The 26,736-nt window shown below is 45.8% G+C and overlaps 1 protein-coding gene across 4 annotated transcripts in view; it reads left to right on the top strand.

The window, feature by feature from the left end:
• Positions 1-26,515, top strand: part of dusp12 (dual specificity phosphatase 12) — a 35,072-nt gene extending 8,557 nt beyond the window's left edge. For 3 of the 4 annotated variants that reach the window (XM_034183656.1, XM_034183654.1, XM_034183657.1), the window contains 4 exons: positions 18-105; positions 6,009-6,100; positions 9,080-9,159; positions 10,543-10,830. In XM_034183656.1, coding sequence (XP_034039547.1) covers positions 18-105; positions 6,009-6,100; positions 9,080-9,159; positions 10,543-10,686 — 404 coding nt within the window. In that variant the 3' untranslated portion in view covers positions 10,687-10,830. Of the gene's footprint in view, positions 1-17; positions 106-6,008; positions 6,101-9,079; positions 9,160-10,542; positions 10,831-26,504 lie in introns of those variants that run through there. The other variant, XM_034183655.1, reaches the window with a different exon arrangement.
• The last annotated feature ends 221 nt before the right edge of the window (positions 26,516-26,736 follow it).

The raw sequence follows: 26,736 nt of genomic DNA on the forward strand, positions 1-26,736 counted from the left end.
TTGGCATGCGAGAGCAGAACTGCAGCGCATTCCCCGGGAGGTTTTTGCTGTTGACCCCGCTCACTCCAGCTCCCTTGAAGTGTCCTACAGATGCAGGAAATGCAGGTGAATGCAGCTGAATTTGAACTTTAAGAACAGTGTTTCTAAACAGGCACTGTTGTCTTTAAAACAGACATATTTTTATGAATCATTATATTATTCTTGTTTCTTTACTCAAAACAAAAAAAAAGAGATCCCCCAGACATCCAGTCGCACATGTGACCCTGACCTTTGTTAGCAAACAACTTTGAGGTCTGTGTCAAGCATCTGTAGGGGGTCTGTAGGAATCACTGTCAGTCTGACCATGAATATTGGGAGCACAAGTCATCCTAAAACTTTTTCTATTTCAGTGAAACCTCATACATTATATGAAGATGTGCATGAAGGAAAAGAAATCTGGTCTGACGTCTACAGTGTGAGATAATTATGTTTTCAACCATTTGTTTGTCTGTTTGTGAACAGCGTGGAACCCACAATTTTTCATATATCATTATGAACTTTTTACAGAGGATTCATATCCTGATAGGCAAGAACTGACATTTTCAAGGTCAGAGGTCAAAGTCAGGAAAAATCTTGGAAAATGGGAAAAATCCCTATCCTTTCACATCGAATGAATTTTCAAAAATTCAGAACTCTGTCAATAAAGAATGAATTTCTTTCATATTTGAGGGGGTTGTGTAGGATGGTATCCTTTATCAACTGACAGTGTTTGATCTGGATCTGATCCAGTGTCACCGACTGAATGGTCCCCCCTAAAAAATGGTCCGCCCTGCCTTCACTGCATCATTTGGAACCAAAGGAGCACATCTAAGACTGACTCTACACCCAAAGCATTCAAACGGAATATGATCGTACCGTATCAATACCGTGATTATTAACCATCAGATGACAAATTAAGACCTCTTAAATGATTCTAAAGTCAGTTTTAAGCAGAAACAATGTGACATTCGCCTCATTTCACTAGTGACTCACAAAAATGACATAGGCGCAGCAGCACGTCAGACGTCTGCCACGCTACTGTAGCACTCTGATCGGTCTGCCATCTTTTATTATGAAATAATACTGACTTTATGTGGAAATGATTGTTGTAATGATTCAGATATCTGTTGCTGAGCTAAATGATGACTGGAGTACAGTTTTAAGCAGAAACAACGTGATAATTGGTGGATCGCAGCTGATGCTTAGAAATGATGATGCTGACCGTCAGAAATGACGCATTTACAGTGAAGGTAGGGCGGATCGATTTTTAGGGGGGCCATTAGGTCGATGACACCGGATTACAGATTTTGTCACCATTTAAATATTTAACATTATATCTTAGTCAAACATGCCCCGATCACTCTCATATTTGAAAGTGAGTTGCAGACTGGCACTCACTACCTAATATATTCTCTGGGTTTATAGATGTTATTATTGTGGTTTTTTTATGTAAAAATGCCAGAAGAAGCCCAGGTTGCTTCTCCATTATTTCTAATTGGAATCATTGCAATCGATTCCTGTTTGCTTTTTAGAGTCCTGCTTATGTCAAACACTGTCTGTCGTCTTTGTTCCAAGGTAATATATATAAGATGTCTGAAATTCAGTTTGCGTTTATTAAATTCCATGCATCTTAAATGTAACAGACACGGATTATCTGAAATTTTGTTTTGGCAAGTTTTCACGATCTCTATTGCCATCTACTGGCCAGTAGTGTTCATGGCAGTATGAGCATCTGGACGCCAGTAGATGGCAGTGTTCTATTTATTTTGACCCTGGTTATATCAGACAGTTGTCAAATCACAACTTGAATTTTTGGCTTTTTGCAAATGGCTTTTTTCTTTTCATTTTTTTTTTACAAATAAAAAAGGCATATTTTACAAAAGCACATTCATATGTAAACACCAACACACACACCTCACATTAACGTGTTGGTTTTTACATAGAATGAATGAGTCAACCAATCAGTGTTAGCGGAGGCTCATTTACCCATAATCCCTTTGGCATCTGTCTGTGTTTGTTACAAAACTTCAGAATTTTTTTTTTAATTAAAAGATACATGTTATATTTTAACTTTGTACAAATGACAGAATTGACATTAATGGAGTTATCGGTATTAATTTTATTTATAAATCAAAACCATAAGTCAGCACTGCTTTATTTTCCAAGACCTCTGCCTCACAGTGACACTGCTATTGAGTAGAGAGTTGAGCTTTGCTGCTCTTCTCAACTGCTTTACTGCTGCAAGTTATGTAGTAAACAGGAGCTTCTAGCAGTGGGCAGGGCGCTCAAAGATAGAAGTGCTGACTCGTTGGTTGGGTCTGTGGTCGCCTTTGATGCTACCAGAAGCAATCGTGTTAAAACTCAAAATGAGCTTGTTAGTAGTTGCAAGTGTATTGGAAGCAATACTGAAAGTTATCGGTTAGCTGTAGCTTCTGATAAATATTTGGGTGGTTTATCGGTTTAGCTTTAAGTGAAAGAATCAACACTGTTCAATGTTGTGCCCTCTATCTTGATGCTGGGCTTTGGGGGAGAAAGGCCAGGTGCGGGCTGAAGCATCACTTCCGTTTTTCGTAGGCTGATTGTCAGTTCAAAGGTTCTGGCTGCAGTAGCCAGGCAGCTAGAAAGCTCTTGCAGCTCTGGCTCACTGAGTGCGGCAAGAGCACAGTCATCTGTGAACAGAAAGTCACGCACAAGGGCCTTGGTTTTGGCCTTCAACCGTCTCAGGTCAAATAGTCGGCCATCACATCTGTAGTGAACAGTGATTCCTGCATTGGTTTTGGAGAGTGCAGAGAACAGCATAGTAGCAAACATGAGGCTGAACAAGGTTGGTGCCAAGACGCATCCTTGCTTCACACCATTGGACACTGGGAAGGTGTCGGACACAGAGCCATTTTCCACCACATGGGCCGTCATGCCATCATGGAAAGATCTGATGATACTGATGAACTTCGGTGGACATCCAGGCTTGGACAGTATGGACCACAGACCGTGACGACTGACTGTATCAAAAGCTTTCGTCAGGTCAACGAACAGGATGTAAAGGTTTTGGTTCTGTTCCTGGCACTTCTCCTGCAATTGGCGAAGTGCAAAGATCATGTCGATTGTTCCCCTATTGCTCCTGAAGTCACACTGGCTCTCGGACACAACATCGTCCAGCAGGTGGAGTGTGATGCGGTTCAGGATGACACAGGCCATGATCTTCCCTGCAATACTCAGTAGCGAAATGTCTCTATGGTTGTCACATGATGCTCTGCCACCTTTGTTCTTATACAGGTGTATGATGTTTGCATCCTTGAAGTCCTGCGGCACTGATCCTGCCAACCAAAACTGCTGCATCAGCTCAGTGAGCTTGATGGCCATGGGCACTCCACCGTCCTTGAAAATCTCAGGGGGGATCCCATCCGGGCCTGGTGCTTTGCCGATCTGGAGCTGCTTGATTGCTTTCCTGGTCTCCTCCAGAGCCGGGGCATCTTCAAGTGATGACAGAACTGGGGCGCTGGGGCATATCAAGAATTGCTCGTTGATCTATCTGGGATGGCCTGTTCAGCAGCTGACTGAAGTGGTCACACCACCGCTTTAAAATGTCACTTTTCTCAGTAAGCAGAGTGCCATCAGCTGCACAAATAGGTGCCATGGCATTGGAGGATGGTCCATACACTGTCTTCAAACCAGCAAAGAATTTCTTGGAATTATGTTCATCTGCATTCCCTTGGAGCTCTGCAGCCTTGGCCTCCCATCATTTATCCTTCATCTTATGCAGCTCAGACTGAACTTTGCTTCTAAGATGCTTGAAACGATCATGCTTAGCTGTAGATCCCTTATCGCTCAGCCACATGTTGTAGGCTTCTTGCTTCTGTTTCAGCAGGCTGGTAATCTCTGTGTTGTTGCTGTCAAACCAGTCCTGGTGTTTCCTCTTCAAGTGCCCGAGTGTCAGTTTGGCAGAGTCATAGACTGTGTTCCTGAAGTTGGCCCAAGATACCGCTACATCTTCTTCAGCTGGCAGTTTCTCCAGCTGATCTGCTAGTTTGGACACAAGGTTTTTCTTGGTTTCAAAGTCAGTGAGTCTCTGGACATCCAGCTTCGACTTGATGTCGGCTTTCTGACGTCTGTGCTTGTTGGCGATGGAAAGGAGAGCCTGCTCCTCAGCAGCACGTGGTCAGTCCAACAATCTGCTCCCCTCATTACCCTTGTAATGCGTACATCCTGGATGTCATAGCACTTAGTGATTACATAGTCAATCAGGTGCCAGTGTCTAGAACAAGGGTGCATCCAGGTGGTCTTGTGAATTTCTGGTAGTTGGAACAGGGTGTAGAACAACTCTTTCTGCTCTTTTGTACGACATGGTCGAGGCATACACACTGATAAGTGTCAGGTGTTTCTTACCTATGAGGGGCAATCTCATAACCATTAGACGATCACTGATACCTTTTGGGAGAGACTCAAGGTTCTTCACAAATGAGGTACGAATTGCAAAGCCGACTCCTGCTTCTCTCCGTTACTCCAGAGTCCTTCCTGACCAGAAAAGGGTATATCCAGCTCCAACCTCTGTGATTTCTCCAGTGTCTGTCAGGCGCATTTCAATGAGCAGCGATATCGATGTTGTATCACTGCAGTTCTTGTCCTACTAGTGCTGTACGACGCTCTGGTCTGCTGGTTTTCTTGTTGTCCATGAGAGTCCTGATGTTCCATGCTCCAACACATAAATAGCGGTTGTTGCGGGTAGATTTTGCATCCCGTGATGTTGTGTGCATTGTATTTCGACCGCGTTTGTAGATGTCCAGTCAACTGCGGTGTGCTGACAGGATGGGGGTGAGGCAAGCTTTCTTTAGGTCACCTTTTCTAGACCCTTCTCCTTGAGGGGGGGAGCAGTGCTCTCCCTGAATAGGGCTGCTCCGTCGCCAGAGTGGCTGCCGAACCCTACCCTTGCCCCAGATGAGTAGAGGACGACCATCCTGCCCTGGCCACCTGAGTGCAGGTCTGTGACTAGCAGCTCCAATGCCATCTTACACCTGCCACCGTCGCCACTCACCTATCACCCCAGGACTTTGGAAGAGCAAGAGGAGGAGAGTTGTGAGAAAGAGGACACTGAATCTTGGGCAAAATATATATGGAGGCCATGGGTTTCCCAAGCACCACGGCCCCTCTCTCGATCCAAGCCGCTGTAGTCAAGAGGGATGCAGGACATAACGTCTCAACCACGACTGGACTGCAGGAGCTGTCGGAAGGATGATGGAGTTCAACACCAAACCACCTCGGGGGCTCCACTCCAGTTTTTTTGTAGGGGTTTACTCCCTTAGCCTTTGCCTATAGAGGCACAACCTGCAAGGCAGCAGGTGGTTGGATTGGTAAGTGTCAGAGCGTGTCCACACACTTGTGGGTCATGCACACTATGCCTCTGGGGCTCCATCCTGCTCCGAGTTCCCACACAGTTTAGCCTGGGGCCGCAAGGTACCCAGTTACCATGGTGTGCCACGGGGAGGCACTGTTGAGGGTCTTGACCTGGAGTCATGTAAAGCCATCAGGAAGGGGCTTACGCACTCGGCCCTTCTTTTCGCTAGGGCTAGGTGGCGGCTGCAGCTGGAAGCAAGAAAGACAAGCAGACTACGCTACACTAAAACTACAGTGCTACAGACTACACAGACCCTGTGCAATGCACCACACCACCCAGTATGAACTACAGAAATGCAAAATCTTACCAATTTGTCTAATATCTAGTCAAAATCTAATTGCACTTTATCCTAATACTGGTAAAATAAACCTAAAATGAGGTTTCTCATATTAACTACACATGTATACATTAAGCTGCAGCAGTTGTATGGTTTTGATTTTCTTTTATGTTATTGACTTATGTCGATAACAGTATTTACTAAGAATTTTCAACATAACAAACCTAACACAATTAGTGATACGCCACTGCATCACCTTTTAAGTCTGTACAGAGTGAATATTAGTACTAGACTGAGGAGGTTTTTTTCTTCTTTTCTCTGCAGACGCACTCTTTTCCGCGGTTCCAGTATTCTGAGTCATACAGTAGGAGATGGAGCTTCAGCTTTCAGGCACAAGAAGTCCAGCAACCTCTCTGGTAAATAGACAGTGATACAACTATAAACTACTGCTGCATTCATCAGTTAAGGCATACCATTACGCAAAAACGAACAATATGTAACAAAGGACAATATATATATTTTCACATTCCATTCATACTTCATGAAAAAAGAATTTGCACATGAATGCAGATTTTAGGACAAAAATACATATATGAGGTCTGTTAGAAAAGTATCCTGCCTTTTCTTTTTTTTTTTTTTGCAAAAACCTGATGGATTTGAATCACGTGTGCTTGGATGAGTCAGCCTTGAACCTCAGTGCGCATGTGTGAACGTTTTCCACGCCTGTCGATTGCGTCAGTTGCTGGCAAGGAGCCTTTGTGTGAGGTCGTGTGTAGTGCTCTCGGCGGATTTTCATTGCAAGGAAAATGGCGGAATGACTGGAGCAGCGCTACTGCATGAAATTTTGCCAGAAACTGGGCGACAGCCAGGTGGAAACCATTCGGAAGATTCAGGCGGCTTTTGGTGGCTTTTCAGTCGTGTGACTATCTGAGAAATTGTGGAAGAGGTGGGCATCATTTTTCGGAGTCCAGCATGTCCTGTGAGACTTCAACATGGAGGTGCTTTTGCTCTGCCGTTAGCAGCTTCGGCATGAATTTCGCCGCCACTCTTTTCATGGCCGAATCTTCTGTCACGGTGGAATGTGCTGAAAAAGTGCTGATGTCCACCTCTTCCGCAATTTCTTGGACAGTCACACGACGGTCCCGCATCACCACAGCATTCACTTTGGCAATGACCTGGTCATTTCAGCATGTTGATGGCTGACCGGAGCGTGGCTCGCTCTCCACCATTGTGCGGATGTCTTTAAACCGGTTGTACCGCTCCTTAATCTGTGTGATGCCCATAGTATCGTCACCGAAAGCCGTCTGAATCTTGTGAATGGTTTCCACCTGGCTGTCGCCCAGTTTCTGGCAAAATTTGATGCCGTAGCGCTGCTCCAGTCTTTCCGGCATTTTCCTTGCAATGAAAATCCGTCGAGAGCACTACACAGGTCCTCACACAAAGGCTGCTTGCCAGCAAATGACGCCAACGATAGGCGTGAAAAAATTCATGCATGCGCACGACGGTTCAAGATTGGCTCATGCAAGCACACGTGATTCAAATCCATCAGGTTTTTGCAAAAAAAAAAAAAAAAAAGGTCTGATACTTTTTTTAAAAAGTATTTTTAATTTTATTTTTAAATAAAGTATTTTTAAAAAAAATCCAATGAATACTCAACAAAAATATAAATGCAACACTTGTGGTTTTGCTCCCATTTTGTATGCGATGAACTCAAAGATCTAAAACTTTTTCCACATACACAATATCACCATTTCCCTCAAATATTGTTCACAAACCAGTAAATCTGTGATAGTGAGCACTTCTCCTTTGCTGAGATAATCCATCCCACCTCACAGGTGTGCCATATCAAGATGCTGATTAGACACCATGATTAGTGCACAGGTGTGCCTTAGACTGCCCACAATAAAAGGCCGCTCTAAAAGGTGCAGTTTTATCACACAGCACAATGCCACAGATGTCGCAAGATTTGAGGGAGCGTGCAATTGGCATGCTGACAGCAGGAATGTCAACCAGAGCCGTTGCTCGTGTATTGAATGTTCATTTCTCTACCATAAGCCATCTCCAAAGGCCTTTCAGAGAATTTGGCAGTACATCCAACCAGCCTCACAACCGCAGACCACGTGTAACCACACCAGCCCAGGACCTCCACATCCAGCATGTTCGCCTCCAAAATCGTCTGAGACCAGCCACTCGGACAGCTGCTGAAACAATCGGTTTGCATAACCAAAGAATTTCTGCACAAACTGTCAGAAACCGTCTCAGGGAAGCTCATGCTCATGCTGCATGCTCGTCATCCTCATCGGGGTCTTGACCTGACTCCAGTTCGTCGTCGTAACCGACTTGAGTGGCAAATGCTCACATTCGCTGGCGTTTGGCACGTTGGAGAGGTGTTCTCTTCACGGATGAATCCCGGTTCACACTGACCAGGGCAGATGGCAGACAGCGTGTGTGGCGTCGTGTGGGTGAGCGGTTTTCTGATGTCAATGTTGTGGATCGAGTGGCCCATGGTGGCGGTGGGGTTATGGTATGGGCAGGCGTCTGTTATGGACGAAGAACACAGGTGCATTTTATTGATGGCATTTTGAATGCACAGAGATACCGTGACGAGATCCTGAGGCCCATTGTTGTGCCATACATCCAAAAACATCACCTCATGTTGCAGCAGGATAATGCACGGGCCCATGTTGCAAGGATCTGTACACAGTTCTTGGAAGCTGAAAATGTCCCAGTTCTTGCATGGCCGGCATACTCACCGGACATGTCACCCATTGAGCATGTTTGGGATGCTCTGGACCGGCGTATACGACAGCGTGTCCCAGTTCCTGCCAATATCCAGCAACTTCGCACAGCCATTGAAGAGGAGTGAACCAACATTCCACAGGCCACAATTGACAACCTGATCAACTCTATGCGAAGGAGATGTGTTGCACTGCATGAGGCAAATGGTGGTCACACCAGATACTGACTGGTATCCCCCCCCAATAAAACAAAACTGCACCTTTCAGAGTGGCCTTTTATTGTGGGCAGTCTAAGGCGCCTGTGCACTAATCATGGTGTCTAATCAGCATCTTGATATGGCACACCTGTGAGGTGGGATGGATTATCTCAGCAAAGGAGAAGTGCTCACTATCACAGATTTAGACTGGTTTGTGAACAATATTTGAGGGAAATGGTGATATTGTGTATGTGGAAAAAGTTTTAGATCTTTGAGTTCATCTCATAAAAAATGGGAGCAAAACCAAAAGTGTTGCGTTTATATTTTTGTTGAGTGTATATATACAAACGCAACCCTTTGTAAAGTAGCTATGCCGTTTTTCAAAGCATTTCCATAATTGTACTTCTTTTGAACACTGGAACTGGTTTCATGAGCAGCGGGATGACTTTGATGCTTTCAGGAGATGTCCAGTGCACATCATACTTCATTGAACCCGTCCAGTGGATGGAACAAGCACTGCTTGGAGTGATGGATGGTCAGGTAAAAACAAACCCTCACACAGTTAATACTTTATTTTAATGCACATAACTATTCTAACAGAAATGGAAATATGCTAATTGTTTAACTTTCAGCTGGATTGAATATCTTTTTCTGATAAAACAGTATATACTTGATGTCACACAAATAAAAATCTCACAAAACAATCATTCACAATTTTAACAATTTATTCTTCCAATTTACTTAACTGACAGTTTTTAGACATCATTCTGTTTTTGTTTTTTTGTTTTTTTTTGACTGGTGTCAACTATCCATTTTTTTTTTTGGCCATCATGCTTTTTTTTTCTTTTTCTTCTTCTTCATGGTTCATACTTTGAACTGTGGAAACAGTCTGACAAACTGAAATACGTGTTCAGGAATCATGGTAAAGTTTATTTTCTGTTTAATTAAATTCTTTGTGCTCTTGGCTCCTCTTCAGCAGCAGATACGTATAGAATCTTTCTGTTCCCTTCTTTTCCAAGGAAAATAATCAACTGATGCTAAAATCATACTTTGTTATGCTTTTATGCATGAGTGGAAATTCACACCAAACCCACAATATGTTAAAATAGAGCTTCAATATATTTAGTACATCAGATTTGTCCCTGGATTAAAAAAAATAATCTCTATATCATTTGCATGCTGTTAGTGTATAAATGTTGTTACATGTAGGAGTAAAGTTTCATAGCAGCTCACATGTAACTGGAGATCAAATACCAGGACTCTCAAAATGAATAATCCGGTGTGTAAAATTGATTGAAGGATGATCCCAATGGAAATGCAAAGTAAACCAAACATGAGTATGCTGAAGTCTGCTGTTAAAGGAACCATCAGAGAAAACAAGTTGATACCAATACACACACGTTCAGACTAAAACGCGGATGGAAAAGACTGCAAACAAAGTGAATGCATGTTCATTACATAATAATAATAATTTATTTATATAACGCTTTCCACTGGGGCAGCACAGTGGCTTAGTGATTAGCACTGTTCCCTCACAGCAGGAAAGCCTCATGGGATTGATTCCAATGAATCAGTCCCATGTGGCCTTTCTGTGTGGAGTTTGCATGTTCTCCCTGTGTTTGTGTGGGGTGTCTCCCGGTGTTCCGGCTTCCTCCCTGTAGTTCCTTCTTGGGAACTACAGGTTTAAAGGTTTTTCTCTTTTTTTCAGTTAAATGCAAACATTTATATTTTTTTTGTCAGTAACTGACTGTATTCCCCGATCATGAGATGTTTTGATCATATCAAAATTAGTTGTCTACACTGTTACTATGGAGTTTACCCCATTCATATGTAAAATGCACAGACTTCATTATTTGTGCACTTATTGTGTTCCCTTCTCTCTTTGTTTGTTTGTTTTGTGTGTGCACCCATACACGTATATAGCTGCTTTGTCCGAAGTGTAGCTCGAAGCTGGGCTCATTCAGCTGGTGTGGTGATCAGTGTTCGTGCGGCCGCTGGGTCACTCCTGCCTTCCAGCTGCACCGTAATAGAGTGGACCAGATACAGCAACTCAAAATGCATAAATAACACACGCACACACACTGTGACACATTGATGCACTCTGCAGGCAGAAGATATACACACTTGGTGACACATCACTACACAGTCACTTAATATATGACAATGACTTTTTGCAAACTTTTGTTACACAAAATTAATAAATAAATACATGAAAAACAAGAGTTGGCTTTTTTTGGACTGAGATTTGATCTCTTGCAGTTTTATATTCATGCTTTCCAGGTGATTAAAAGGTAATCGTCTGTTGTGTTTTGGAGCATCTGTACAAAAAGGCTAGTGAGCTTGGTTGACCAACATAGCAATAACAGCAGCAATGTAACAATTTTTCTTGATGAGGAGCTCTGTCCTGTTGAAAGCAGAAGAAAGAGTTCCTCTTCAACTATAAATGTATAAAGTGTTATGGATAAGACGCGGATTGAGGAGCGGTCCAGTATCTGACTGAACCCAGCATGAAATAATCAGAAGCAGTTCCAAAAAGAAAACACATTTATTTTTCTCCCTTTGTGCTATACATGAAATACTAAATAATTATAGTTCTGGTGAGGTGAAAAGGTGGCGCGCTCTCTCAGCGTCTCAACAGTCGGAGTTTGAACGTTCAGGACTCAGGAGTTCCGCCGACAACCCCCCCCCCCCACCCCCCCCCCCCCCCAGGTGACTTTCCCAGACTGTACTCTGCGAAGGAGGAACAGAGATGAGATTATTCAACACTTATTACTACGAAATATTGTTTAGAGGCAAACTTATCAGCTACACGTTTAGGTCTGGTTTCAAAACTTAGTTCAAAGAGGCTGCTGCTCACAGCTAGTGGAGGATCATCAATCCACACGCCACTGCCGTGAGGAGCACGGCAAACAATTTCCACCAATAATTACTTATAGCTGCGTATAAACGCCAATTTACATTCACGGATAAACCTTTCAGAATATTCACCTCTGTCGTGTGCTGACAACGTTTGCCTCTCACCCTCGTCCTCCTTCACAGGCGTGATGTCAGACTCTGAAATAGCCCTCAGCGTCCCCACACGGTCGTCACAAGGTCGTATTCTCCGGCAATCTTATCCAACTCACTGCTGGTTTAAATGTAGTTCTTCATCACTACATTGGTACCAGCTGGAAGTCCTCAGATCTGCACGTGAACATCACAGGTGTCGTGGATTGTCCTGATAGAGAGCCGCACGAGAATGCAACAGGTGCAGCTAATCATCGTAACAGGAGAGAGACTCTTCTGCATCACATTTTCCTCAGAGAACAGCCCCAAATCACCTGGGAAGGAAAATAAACACAAAACAACCCAACCTTGTCCAGCCAAACCCCCCCAACACACAACATAAAGGCTTAGTATACAGAGTGGCACCATTAAAACAAAAGGAGGCATGAAGACCTTAACTGTACGAGGTCTATTCGAAAAGTATCCAACCTTATTATTTTTTTCAAAAACCATATGGATTTGAATCACGTGTGATTGCGTCAGACAAGCTTGAACCCTTGTGTGCATGCATGAGTTTTTCCACGCCTGTCGGTTGCGTCATTCGCCTGTGAGCAGGCTTTGAGTGAGGAGTGGTCCACCCCCTCGGCGGATTTTCATTGTCAGGAAATGGCGGAATGATTTGGGCTTTTTTTTTCCATCAGAATTTTTTCAGAAACTGTTAGAGACTGGCAGCTGGAAACCGTTTGAAAAATTTATCTGGCTTTCGGTGAAAATTTTACGGGCTTCACAGAGAATAAGGACTGTTACTACAGCTTTAAGGACGGCTTTAAGGATGCTCGGCGCGCCGCGCTCCGTGCCACCATCGAGAGCCACAAACCACCGGATCATTTCTAAACGGATGGCTCTGTGGAGCCGAGACCGTCGTGTGCCATTTCTCTGGTTATCGCAAGAGCTGGACATCAACCATTTTACGGCAGATTTCACTTTTAACAAGAGATTTTGTCATGGAAAGCCGAGCGGAGGCTTCGCGCGTCACGACCGATTTGCTGATGGAGCGAGACAAAGGAACACCTCCGTTTTGGTCTCACAGGACGGCTTTGAGATGGCGTTCAGACAGCTGTCGGTGGTTTTTCCATCGAGTGATTATCCAAGAAATTGTGGATGTGCCTGGACATGCCAGAACATGTCCCGTGAGGCTTCATCACGGCGTTGCTGTGCGCGATGCGGCACCGCCGCGACGCGCGAAGCCTCCGCTCCTCTTTCCATGACAAAAACTCCTGTAACAGTGGAATGTGCCGTTCATTTCCAAACTGGACGCTGTGTTTTATCCAGGACGTCGTCTGACTAGCACAGGAATTGTGAAAAGACGTGGACATAAGCACTTTTTCGGCACATTGAGACAGACGTGTGGAGGAATTCCGCGCGTCGCGGCGGTGCCGCATGGCGCAAAGCAACGCCGTGATGAAGCCTCACGGGACATGTTCTGGCATGTCCAGTCCAGTACAAATTGATCACAAATGAACAAGCAAAAACATAAAATCTAAAGTTTAAATTAACTGGAATTTGAACTTAAAGCTATACCAACTCAAATTTCACTAAAATGTCAAATTGTGTCTACTGAAATCTGAGCATTATAATGTAGGTTTATTTTTAAAACTTGTTTCAAAATTACAGCTCTTTTTAATAAAGAGATTGTATTTATTGGGGGAATTCCATAATGATTATTTTTATTTAGCGCCATCTGCAGAAGTTATTGCGCACATCCATGAGCTTCTGAAAAGACTGGACTGGACCTTTGATCTTGGATGATGCGTGTACACTTGCTATCTGGTTACATGTAGAGTGTTTTTGGAAGTGTTGATTTCTTGCTAGCTTTTACGTAGTATATGAGAAATATGTTCAATTTACAACGAAATGTAGCCTTTTCAGACTGCTTTCCTACATGTTGGATTAACAGCTAGAGAGAGACCAGCCAGCAGATGTCACTGTGCCTCTCTACTCTGATTGGCTGTCACTGTGTGCTTCCCAGCATCCCTTGCAGAAGTCTGGGGGAGCCCCCACGTGATCTATGATGTCGCTGCAATAGACTATTGTTGCTGCTGTAAGTAGTTCAAGGTCATCTGTTTTGTTATTTTTTGTTTTTGTTTTTTTTAAAGGAAAATTCTTTTTATGCCTTACCGTATTTTCTTGATTAAAAGCTCGAGTGTTAATTTTTCAAACCGTGCCCAGGCCCATTGCTTAAATGAGGAAAACATTTATTCAAGGCCGGCGATTATTAACAAAATGCTGCTTGCTGCATGCACTGTAATGTGTTACGTTTCACACATATCCCTGGGTGTGGCGAACGAAAGACAACCTCTTCAGATCAGAGCCCTCTGCGTTGCTGTGTACCCTCTCTGAGCCTCTCTCTATAGTCTGATGTGCACCGCTCAAAAATTGAAACTACAAGTAACATAACAGAGACCGCAAGGACCACTACTGGTTACTTTTCCAGTTTCACTGACTCTTTCCTGTCATATTTTAAAAGTTTTTGCAGTGCGCACACTGTTTACATTTCAGTCGTGGATCAAATAGAGGAACGCTTGGCAGAAAAGTCTGCAATATGACCTTGAAACATGAACTTTAAACACGGAGTCTAAAAACAACAAAGATGCTCAAATGACCGACAGTTCATGGAGAGACAGATTGGTCCAGAATAAGGGAAAGAAAAAAAAATGGCAGGTGTTTATTTTTTTCAAAGTTTTGATCCGGCCATTAAATGAGGCAGCCTCTATTCAAGGCCAGGCATTTAATCAAGGAAATATGGTAAATTTTTAAAAGCTAAGTGTCTGTATATCTTTTAAAGACTATATTATGGCTGAGCTAACTGGCTTTCTGATCAGTCCACAGTCTTGCCGTAGCTGCAAGCCCACTAGCACTAGCTAGGAGTGTCAACAGTAAACAAGAAATCTGATTGGTGAAAGAAAATAACCCACAACATCATGCCCATTTGGGACAGAGGGATTCAATTGAATCTGAAGGTCTCAGAGAACATTTTTTTCCCTAGAACAAGAAATGGAAATCTGATCTCATCTATATGAGCTGATCTGGAAGCAGCATAGCTCAGGGAGGTCAGCAATGAAAGAATAAATGTCAATAAATAATAAATGATTGTTAAGGTTTCAGTAAAATATGTTAAATGAATGAAAATATCAAATTATGAAAATATATTTTCTCATTCTGACAAAATCTAGGCCAGAAAAGAAGGCCTTTCTGGTGCTGAAGGCCCACCCCATTTATTACAGCTTTTTAGCCTGTGGTTAAGAGTTTAACTTTAATGCTGTTGACCTGTTGTCCACTTCTTTAGATGTGTTTGTATATCTGTATTTGAAATACCAGTTAGACTGACTGTACAATTATAGAAACAGGTTTTGTCCACACCATCTGGAAAAGTAATTTCAGCCTCACTCACTTACTGTCATAGACATTAGTGAGGAGGCAGCCCTTCTCATAATCAGATAAAGCACTTGAAACAATCCTTAAAACTGCTTTGAAGTGTTCCAGCTAAACATTATCATAGAATAACACATAAGTGCCACAAGATGGCAGAACAGCTCCCTCTTATAAAACTTAAACTTTCTGCAGCTGCTTCAGAAAAGCAGTAAACACAACATAAAGACCAGAAAACATGAAGCCTAAATTAGTCTGCAGCAAATAATGCCCTGTTTGCAATACAAAACCATCTTCATAGTTACTACCTCTGCCCATGACAGTTTTTTCTTTCTTTCTTTTTTCAGTTTGTCTGCATGTAGACAAAAACGCTACTAACGTTATTGAAGAGTTTTCATGAAACTTGTTGACGAGGTAGATCTTGGATCACAAAATAGCTATTATTTTGATGTTCATCTGGATCCAGATGTTGATCCAAGCTGTTTTTTAATTACTGTCAGAAGTCTGCCATTCAGTGTTTGTTGAAACATCATCTTCACTGGGACTTCAGCACAGTCAGAGGCTAGCACTGTAGGGCCTTTAGGGTTTTTGCTAATATACTGGTCAGTTATTTGTACACATAGGGCCTGTCTTGATAATGTATAGTGCATGGTTTAAAGCGTTCAGTGCTAGTATATTTGTTTTTGTGGAGTTTTCAACTCCACTTTGCTATTTTCATGGTAGATAATCTGAGGGCAAAGTAAGATGCAGGGCATAAAAGTGATTTTGTTCAGTCCTTAAATTAATCATGGGTGAGTTCTAGGTTATTACCTTTTAAGAGGCAGGTGTGATGGATCCTTATGCATTGCTATTTATATGCCGGACTCAGTTGAGAGGTTTTGTGGTGAGGGAATTGATCTGCATCTAATACGTCAACACAAACAGACAATTTGTGGGAGCAGCCGCCAAAGCTCCCTGAGGTGATGCAGTCAAGTGCCTTGTTCCTGCAACACTTCCTCCATCTTTAGCCACCAGATCAGCCTGTTGTTTTCATTCACTACATGCGCTTAGTGAACGCACCTACAGTGAGGAAAATAAGTATTTGAACACCCTGCGGTTTTGCAAGTCCTCCCACTTAGAAATCATGGAGGGGTCTAAAATTTTCATCTTAGGTGCATGTCCACTGTGAGAGACATAATCTAAAAAAAAAAAAAAAATCCGGAAATCACAATGTATGATTTTTTTAATAATTTATTTGTATGTTACTGCTGCAAATAAGAATTTGAAGACCTACCAACCAGCATTAATTCTGGCTCACACAGACCTGTTAATTTTTCATTAAGAAGCCCTCTCATTCTGCACTCTTTACCTGTATTAATTGCACCTGTTTGAACTTGTTACCTGTATAAAAGACACCTGTTCACACACTCACTCAATCAATTGCACTCCAACCTGTCCACCATAGCCCAGACCAAAGAGCTGTCTAAGGACACCAGGGACAAAACTGTAGACCTGCACAAGGCTGGGATGGACTGCAGGACAACAGGCAAGCAGCTTGATAGAAGACAACAACTTGTTGTGTGGGCCGCCAGAAGAGGAGGTACTGCTGGCCCACCACCAGAGGGTGCCCTGCCTGAGGTGCGGGCTTCAGGCACGAGAGGGCGCTGCCGCCACGGACACAACCAGGGGTGACAGCTGTCACTCATTATCTCATGCGAGCTGTCATCCGTCTTCACTACATCATTCCACTCCATAAAAACTGGACGTCATCTCCACATTGCCGAGATATCATCTACCTGTGAAGGTAATATTCTCAGCCGTAAAATAAACTGTGTCTTATTCTGAACTCTTTTTGCAGCCGCTTTCCTGTGGTGTTCCTTATCTGTGAGATTGGCGTTTGGTGTGATCAACGACGGCTTCGCTTCACACCCCAACCAGATAAGTGGTTAGACAGGAGCTGCACGAGTGTGTGTTAGAGGTGGAGGTGGAATTCCCACCATTGTTGTTACTGGGTGTGCACGCACCCACATCTGACTGTTTTTGCTCCTCGCCAGCAATACCAGATCCGACACTCGGAGACGGTGACCACCTGGGGACTCGGGACTTGGCGGCTCCAGTATTCTCCAGGTTCGGTGGCGGAGGAAATCGTGTGGTTCCGGTTCTTCTCAGGACAGACGTCTTCTATCCTCGAGCCTGCCCACACGTCACCTTTGTGGATTGACTGTTTGCTTAAATTCTGTTATCCTCTGTGTTTTGGTTGTGCTCTTTCACAACAGTAAAGTGTTCATATTCGACTCTTTCATTGTCCGATCATTTACGCCCCCTGTTGTGGGTCCGTGTCACTATACTTTCCCAACAGGATATCTCGGCCAGCGTCATGGATCCCGAGGGGCGTCAACCATCTGTTGGACAACCAATGGAAGAGCAGGGTGCACAGGTGTCTGCAGGAGGCGTGATTGGTGAATTACAGCAAATCCTCACCGCCTTTACCGCTCGGTTGGATCTGATGACCGAGCAAAACGTCATCCTTAATCGCAGGATGGAGGCTCTCACCGCGCAGGTGGAAGCGCGCGCTCAGGGCGCTGCTGCAGCTCCTCCTCCTGCCGACCCGGTGCAGAATATAGACGTTCCACTGGTCGTTCAACGACCCCCCCCCCACCATCCCCTGAAGCATACATAAGTCCCCCAGAGCCGTACGGAGGTTGTGTGGAGACGTGTGCGGACTTTCTTATGCAGTGTTCGCTCGTCTTTGCACAACGTCCCGTAATGTACGCGTCTGATGCCAGTAAGGTGGCTTATGTAATTAACTTGCTTTGTGGTGAGGCACACGCTTGGGCTACAGCGCTTTGGGAGCAAAATTCACGGCTCATTACCACTTATACTGGGTTTGTGAGGGAGTTCAAAACGGTTTTTGATCACCCTAACAGAGGAGAGACTGCTTCAACAGTGCTGCTGTCAATGAGACGGGCGCCGGCGCGCAGCCGAATATGCAGTCAACTTCCGCATCGCGGCTGCGAGGTCCGGCTGGAATAACGTTGCGTTCTGCGCCGCCTTCATAAACGGACTGTCGTCGGTCCTGAAGGAGCACCTGGTAGCCAAGGAAGAACCGGGGGATTTAGATGGGCTTATTGATCTCGTTATACGGTTAGACAATCAGTTAGAGGAACGCCGTCGGGAGCGAGACGAAGGACGTGGCCGGGCATGCGCCGTCCCTCTCCCTTCCGGGTCCGAAAAGGTTCCGCCCTCCCCACGCTCCACAGCCTCAACGCTCCGTGTGGCTACAGCTCCCCCTGCTGACGAAGCTATGGACATGAGCAGGGCCACATTTAGACCACCTAACAGACAGAGGAGGCTGGCCCGCAGGGAGTGCTTTGTCTGCGGCTCGAGTGAGCATCAGCTAAGAGACTGCCCCAATCGGTTAAACACCAACGCCCGCCCCTAGAAACTGGGCTTAGGGTGGGCCAAGACATTCACGTGGGACATACACATATTTCCACACGACTCCCAGTTACAATCCTGAGTGGGGATTTAACCCTTCAAGCCCCAGCACTGGTGGACACGGGGTCAGAAGGGAATCTGCTAGACAGCAGATGGGCTAGGGAGGTAGGGCTCCCTCTGGTGGTGCTCCCTTCGCCATTGCAGGTGTGGGCACTAGATGGCACCCTTCTCCCTTTAATCACGCACAAGACACAACCTGTAACTCTGGTGCTGTCTGGAAATCATCGGGAGGAGATCGAGTTTTTTGTGACTCCTTCTACCTCCCGCGTGATTTTGGGCTTCCCGTGGATGTTGAAACACAATCCCCGGATTGATTGGCCGTCTGGGGTGGTGGTTCAGTGGAGCGAACCCTGCCATCGGGTGTGTTTAGGATCCTCGGTTCCTCCCAGTTTACATGCTAAGGAGGAGGTCACAGTCTCTCCCAATCTGACGGCAGTGCCGGTTGAGTACCACGATCTTGCTGACGTCTTCAGCAAGGATCTGGCACTCACCCTTCCCCCGCACCATCCGTATGATTGTGCCATTGATTTGATTCCGGGCGTTGAGTTTCCGTCCAGCAGGCTGTACAACCTCTCACGACCTGAGCGCGAATCAATGGAGACCTACATCCGGGACTCATTAGCTGCCAGGCTGATCCGGAATTCCACCTCCCCGATGGATGCAGGTTTCTTTTTTGTGGGCAAGAAAGACGGCGGACTCCATCCATGCATTGATTACAGGGGGCTGAATGAGATTACGGTTCGCAATCGATACCCGTTGCCCCTGTTAGATTCAGTGTTCACGCCCCTGCATGGAGCCAAAATCTTCACCAAGTTGGATCTTAGGAATGCGTACCACCTGGTTCGGGTCCGGAAGGGAGACGAGTGGAAGACGGCATTTAACACCCCATTAGGTCATTTTGAGTACCTGGTCATGCCGTTCGGCCTCACTAACGCCCCCGCGACGTTCCAAGCTTTGGTTAATGACGTCTTGCGGGACTTCCTGCACCGATTCGTCTTCGTATATCTGGACGATATACTCATTTTTTCTCCGGATCCTGAGACTCATGTCCAGCATGTACGTCAGGTCCTGCAGCGGTTGTTGGAGAACCGGTTGTTTGTGAAGGGCGAGAAGTGTGAGTTTCACTGCACCTCTTTGTCCTTCCTGGGGTTTATCATCTCCTCCAACTCCGTCGCCCCTGATCCGGCCAACGTTGCGGCGGTGAGAGATTGGCCCCAACCAAAAAGCCGTAGGAAGCTGCAACAGTTCCTCGGCTTTGCAAATTTCTACAGGAGGTTCATTAAGGGCTACAGTCAGGTAGTTAGCCCTCTGACAGCCCTGACCTCTCCAAAAGTCCCCTTCACCTGGTCGGATCGGTGCGAAGCCGCGTTCAGGGAGTTGAAACAACAGTTCTCGACTGCACCAGTTCTGGTGCAGCCCGACCCTGGCCGCCAGTTTGTGGTTGAAGTGGACGCTTCTGACTCAGGGATAGGAGTCGTGCTATCCCAGAGCGGAGAGACCGATAAGGTTCTTCACCCGTGTGCCTACTTTTCTTGCAGGTTGAACCCGGCTGAATGGAACTATGACATCGGCAACTGAGAACTCCTTGCGGTGAAAGAGGCTCTTGAGGAGTGGAGACACCTGTTGGAGGGAGCGTCTGTGCCGTTCACGGTTTTCACTGACCATCGGAACCTGGAGTATATCAGGACCGCCAAGCGGCTGAATCCCAGGCAAGCCCGCTGGTCACTGTTCTTCGGGCGTTTTGACTTCCGGATCACCTATCGCCCCGGGACCAAGAACCAAAGATCAGATGCCTTGTCCCGGGTACACGAAGACAAAGTCAAAACAGAGCTGTCGGATCCACTGGAGCCCATCATTCCGGAGTCCACTATCGTGGCTACCCTCACCTGGGACGTGGAGAAGACCGTCCGGGAGGCCCTGGCACGGAGCCCGGACCCTGGAACTGGACCGAAGAATCGTCTGTACGTCCCACCAGAAGCCAGAGCTGCAGTCTTGGATTTCTGTCACGGTTCCAAGCTCTCCTGTCATCCAGGGATGTGAAGGACCGTGGCAGTTGTCCGGCAGCGCTTCTGGTGGGCGTCTATGGAAGCCGACGTCCGGGAGTATATCCAGGCCTGCACCACCTGTGCCAGGGGCAAGGCAGACCACAAGAGGACCCAAGGACTTCTCCAGCCACTCCCGGTGCCTCATCGCCCCTGTTCCCATGTCTGCCTGGATTTCGTCACGGGCCTCCCGCCGTCCCAGGGCATGACGACCATCCTCACGATAGTGGACCGATTCTCCAAGGCTGCCCACTTCTTGGCCCTCCTGAAGCTCCCAACGGCCCAGGAGACTGCTGACCTCCTGGTCCACCACGTCGTCCGTCTGCATGGGATACCAGCTGACGTAGTCTCGGATCGTGGTCCCCAGTTTTCCTCTCAAGTCTGGAGGAGTTTCTGCAGAGAACTGGGGGCCACCGTGAGCCTCTCGTCCGGGTACCACCCACAGACGAATGGACAGGCAGAACGGGCCAACCAAGAGTTGGAACAGACCCTCCGCTGTGTGACATCCGCGCACCCGACGGCCTGGAGTAACCATCTGGCCTGGATCGAGTATGCACATAACAGTCAGGTGTCTTCTGCCACCGGCCTCTCCCCGTTTGAGGTGTGTCTGGGGTACCAGCCCCCATTGTTTCCCGTGGTGGAGGGAGAGGTCGGTGTGCCCTCGGTCCAGGCCCACCTGCGGAGGTGCCGTCGGGTGTGGCGCACCGCCCGTTCTGCCTTGTTGAAGGCCCGGACGAGGGCTAAGACCCATGCAGACCGCCGGCGGTCCCCGGCCCCTGCATACCAGCCCGGGCAAGAGGTGTGGTTATCAACTAAGGACATTCCCCTGCAGGTGGACTCCCCCAAACTGATGGACAGATTCATTGGACCTTTCAAGATCATCAAAATCCTCAGTCCTGCTGCAGTGAAGCTCCAACTCCCGGCTTCACTGCGGATCCACCCTGTTTTTATGTCTCCCGGATTAAACCACACCTCACCTCACCCTTCTGTGCTCCCGGTCCGGCGCCGCCTCCTGCCCGGATCATCAATGGGGAGCCTGCTTGGACAGTGCGCCGGCTCCTGGACGGGGGTTCCAGTATTTGGTGGACTGGGAGGGGTATGGACCCGAAGAACGCTCCTGGGTAAAGAGGAGCTTCATCCTGGACCCGGCCCTCCTGGCCGATTTCTACCGCCGTCACCCGGACAAGCCTGAGGGGGGGTCCTGTTGTGTGGGCCGCCAGAAGAGGAGGTACTGCTGGCCCACCACCAGAGGGTGCCCTGCCTGAGGTGCGGGCTTCAGGCACGAGAGGGCGCTGCCGCCACGGACACAACCGGGGGTGACAGCTGTCACTCATTATCTCATGCCAGCTGTCATCCATCTTCACTACATCATTCCACTCCATAAAAACCGGACGTCATCTCCACCTCGTTGCCGAGATATCATCTACCTGTGAAGGTAATATTCTCAGCCGTAAACTAAACTGTGTCTTAGTCTGAACTCTTTTTGCAGCCGCTTTCCTGTGGTGTTCCTTATCTGTGAGATTGGTGTTTGGTGTGATCAGCAACGGCTTCGCTTCACACCCCAACCAGATAAGTGGTTAGACAGAAGCTGCACGAGTGTGTGTTAGAGGTGGAGGTGGAATTCCCACCATTGTTGTTACTGGGTGTGCACGCACCCACATCTGACTGTTTTTTCTCCTCACCAGCAGTACCAGATCCGACACTCGGAGACGGTGGCCACCTGGGGACTCGGGACTTGGCGGCTCCAGTATTCTCCAGGTTCGGTGGCGGAGGAAATCGTGTGGTTCCGGTTCTTCTCAGGACAGACGTCTTCTATCCTCAAGCCTGCCCACACGTCACCTTTGTGGATTGACTGTTTGCTTAAATTCTGTTATCCTCTGTGTTTTGGTTGTGCTCATATTCGACTCTTTCATTGTCCGATCATTTACGCCCCCTGTTGTGGGTCTGTGTCACTACACTTTCTCAACACAACTGTTATGATTATTTATTAGAAAGTGAAAGAAACACAAGATGACTGTCAATCTCCCTTGGTCTGGTATTCCATGCAAGATCTCACTTTGTGGGGTAAGGATGATTCTGAGAAAGCACAGAACTACACAGGAGGACCTGGTCAATGACCTGAAGAGAGCTGGGACCACAGTCACAAAGATTACATTAGTAACACATGATGCTGTCATGGTTTAAAATCCTGCAGGGCAGCAAGGTCCCCCTGCTCAAGCAAGCACATGTCCAGGCCCGTTTGAAGTTCTGGATTATCCAGAGGAGGCATGGGAGAAGGGCATGTGGTCAGATGAGACCAGAATAGAGCTTTTTGGAATCAACTCCACTTACCATGTTTAGAGGATGAGAACAACCCCACGAAAACCATCCCAACCGTGAAGCATGGGGGGTGGACACATCATACTCTGGGGTGCTCTTCTGCAAAGGGGACAGGACGACTGCACCGTATTGAAGGGAGGATAGATGGGGTCATGTATTGCGAGATTTTGGCAAACAACCTCCTTCCCTCAGTAAGAGCATTGAAGATGGGTCATGGCTGGGTCTTCCAGCATTACATGACCCCAAACACACAGCCAGGGCAACTAAGGAGGGGCTCTGTAAGAAGCATTTCAAGGTCCTGGAGTGGCCTGGCCAGTCTCCAGACCTGAACTCAATAGAAAATCTTTGGAGGGAGCTGAAACTCCAAACCTGAAAGATCTAGAGAAGATCTGTATGGAGGAGTGGACCAAAATCCCTGCTGCAGTGTGTGCACACCTGGTGAACAACTACAGGAAACGTTTGACCTCTGTAATTGCAAACAAAGGCTACTGTACCAAATATTAGCATTGATTTTCACAGGTGTTCAAATACTTATTTGCAGTAGTAACATACAAATAAATTATTAAAAAAATCATACATTGTGATTTCTGGATTTTCTTTTTTTTCTTTTTTTTTAGATTATGTCTCTCACAGTGAACATGCACCTAAGATGAAAATTTCAGACCCCTCCATGATTTCTAAGTGGGAGAACTTGCAAAATCGCAAGGTGTTCAAATACTTATTTTCCTCACTGTATCTGAATGTTACACTGTATACGAGGAGTGTTTGAAAAGTTTTGATCCAGACCCAGAAATAGTAGGGCATGGTTCTCCATCTTTCGCATTCTGAGAAACCAACATTTCTGTTAAGCATGTGTGAAAGTTTGACTTACTGCGTGCAATGTTGCAGACACAATATTCCAGTGAAGTGAGTGTGTCAGACTGGCAAAATGGACAAAGCTGGTGCATGTGCTGTGATTCAGTATCTCACAAAAAAGGGAACGTGTCCGAAGGAGATCAGTGAGGACATGGTAATAACATTAAGGAAGGATGCCCTGGCTTATGCTACACTGTAAAATTCAATGAGTTAGTTTAACTCAAACCATTTAAGGAAACCGGTTGCCTTAAATCATTTGAGTTTGCTAACTTAAATAAAATAATTAATCTCATCTTCAACCGCTTTTCCGGGTTTGGGTCGCGGTGGAAACAGCTCCAGCAGGGACCCCAGACTTCCCTTTCCCGTGCCACATTGACCACCTCTGACTGGTGGATCCCGAGGCGTTCCCAGGCCAGTGTGGAGATATAATCTCTCCACCTAGTCCTGGTCTCCTCCCAGATGGAAGTGTCTGGAACACCTCTCTTGGGAGGTGCCCAGAAGCCATCCTTATCAGATGCCCGAACCAGAAATTTAATTGTGAAAGTTTTAGTAACTTAACAATTTATAGTTAAACTTGTGTAACTCTAGTAAATAAGTTTCTGCCTAAAAAAATTAGCATTATATTTTGGATAAAAAAATTTTTTTTATGCATTCTTTGGTTTACTTGTTGACAATAATCTACTTGGTAAAAAAACAAACAAACAAAAAAAATCTTAAAGGACTACAACAGAATGAAAAATGCTAAATGGTAGCCCATGAACAGAACTTGCAGTTTTTCATAATGGTATAAATGTAGCAGCTGCACTCTGCGTTGTGTCATTATGACTCTGCCCATTCGCTCCCCTTGGGACACAAACTCATGATCTCCGGCATGGAAGTCGGACTCTCTAACCAGAAGGCTAAAACTCAGGGCTCTGGCCTTGTGACCAGAGAATCCTTTTGAGCTGTTGGGAGTGAGGTTTACTAACTACATATGCACAGCAACATCTACTGGCCTCCATTACATAAACTCAGTTAAAATGAGTGAATGGAATGCACTGGAAATACATCACCAACACTTAAATGCCCCAAAATTTTAAATGCACTTAAAGGAGTTGAGTTGTTATGGCAACAATTCATTTTTGAGTTAGTTTAATTAATGGAAATGAGTGACTATATCTTTTTGCAAAGTTTAAGTTACATTAACTTAATTATTGTATTAAAATGAGGTGTTCGGTTTAACAGTGTACAGTTAAACACTGGTCAGCCAAATTAAAGAGGGGCAGAACAAGCTTTGAAGATGAAGCAAGATCAGAAACACCCAGAACTGCCACATCAATTGATTTGATCCAGAAGATCCATGATATGGTCCTCGCTGACAGAAGAGCAAGTGAGCGTCACGTAGATAGTACTGTAGACATTTACCACATGAGAGTTCAATTGGTTCTGACGGGAGAACTGGGAATGACGAAGCTTTCAGCACAATGGTTCCCAAGGCTTCTCACGGCTGATCAAGAACACACAAGGTTCCAGGTGTCCTGGATAACTTCATGTGACAATTTGTGACCATAAAGACCCGGACCCGTCACTTCGAACCGGAGTTCAAATAACGCTCAAAGCAATGGAATTGTGGGTTCTCTCTCGCCAAAAAAAGTAAAAGCGGTCTCATCTGCTGGGAAGGTCATTGCCTCTGTCTTCTGGGATGTTGAGGGCATCATATTGGTGGACTATCTCTAGATGGCACAGACCATCAATGGCACCTATTATGCTTCCTTTTGCGACGGGTGTGGGAGAAAATGAACCAGAAGCACCTCCAACAAGGTGTTCTGTTTCACCAGGACAATGCTCTGGTCCACACATCAGTCATTGCAATGGCTGCCATTTCTAACTGTGACTTCAAACTTTTCTGCACCAACCTTATTCCCCTGTACTGGCTCCTTTGGTCTTCCATCTGTTTCAATACATGAAAAGGCATCTTGCTGGAACTCAATATAATACAGATAATGTATATCCGCAGTGGATGACTTATTTGAGCTCCAGGATAAGACCTTCTATGAGAACGGGTATTAAGGCACGATGCTGGAAAAAGTGTATAGAATTACATGGGGATTATGTTGAAAAATAAAGCATTACGTTAATTTGGTTATGGTTTCTTCTTGGTCGGGTGCATAACGTTTCAAACACCACTCATAAATAGCAGGAAAGCTCTGCATGATCTGTGGGACAATCCCATTCTGCAAAGCAACAACACTGTGCATGACCCTATGTCATTTTACGAGCAGTACCCCTTGGTAAAAGTAAAATTGCTACTTAGAGAAGTGGGCGCTGGACATGAAAATGCTAATTGTTTTTCTTGGAAACTAGTGGCACTTTGGCTCTGCACTGCTTGTGCCACGTGTAAATTAGGGCCCAAATGCTTTTGGTCTGATCGTATATTGTCTGAACATTTGAAGCATTGACGGTCATGCAAGACACAAGAGTTATTGCAATATCATAAGTCATTCTAAGTCACAGCATCTCAAATCCAGTGTGGGGATGGTCAAAGTGAACATTTGGAGCAGTTCTTCTACCACCACTGGACTGTAACTCAACAATCTGGTCTAACAGACGCCTGGAAAACTGGAGCGGATACACTGGAAAGTTGGTGCAGAGAGGAAGCGGAGTGCCAACAGAATGAGCCTGTTACGTAAAAAGAAACCGAAAAGTGGCTTAAATAAAGCACAAAGGGCAGGACAGATTTCCATTCTATCACACGTGTCACATGTTTGCACAGTGTGGAAGAGAGCTGCAGTTTTCCAGCACAACACACATCTCACATGTATCTGCTGCTTTAGATCCTGAAGTAGCAAAGCAGAAACCCCCCCTCGGAAAAAACCCTCCACTACTGGCAGGGGTGGTGGCCAAGTGGTTAGTGCACTTGGTTTCAGTGCGGTAGGTTCAAATCCCACCCCTGCCACATTTCTCCATATAATGTGGAGTTGCGTCAGGAAGGGCATCCGACGTAAAACCTGTGCCTGATGGGTGATCTGAT

This window comes from Thalassophryne amazonica, chromosome 12 (assembly GCF_902500255.1).
Source record: "Thalassophryne amazonica chromosome 12, fThaAma1.1, whole genome shotgun sequence".
NCBI classification, from domain to species: domain Eukaryota; kingdom Metazoa; phylum Chordata; class Actinopteri; order Batrachoidiformes; family Batrachoididae; genus Thalassophryne; species Thalassophryne amazonica.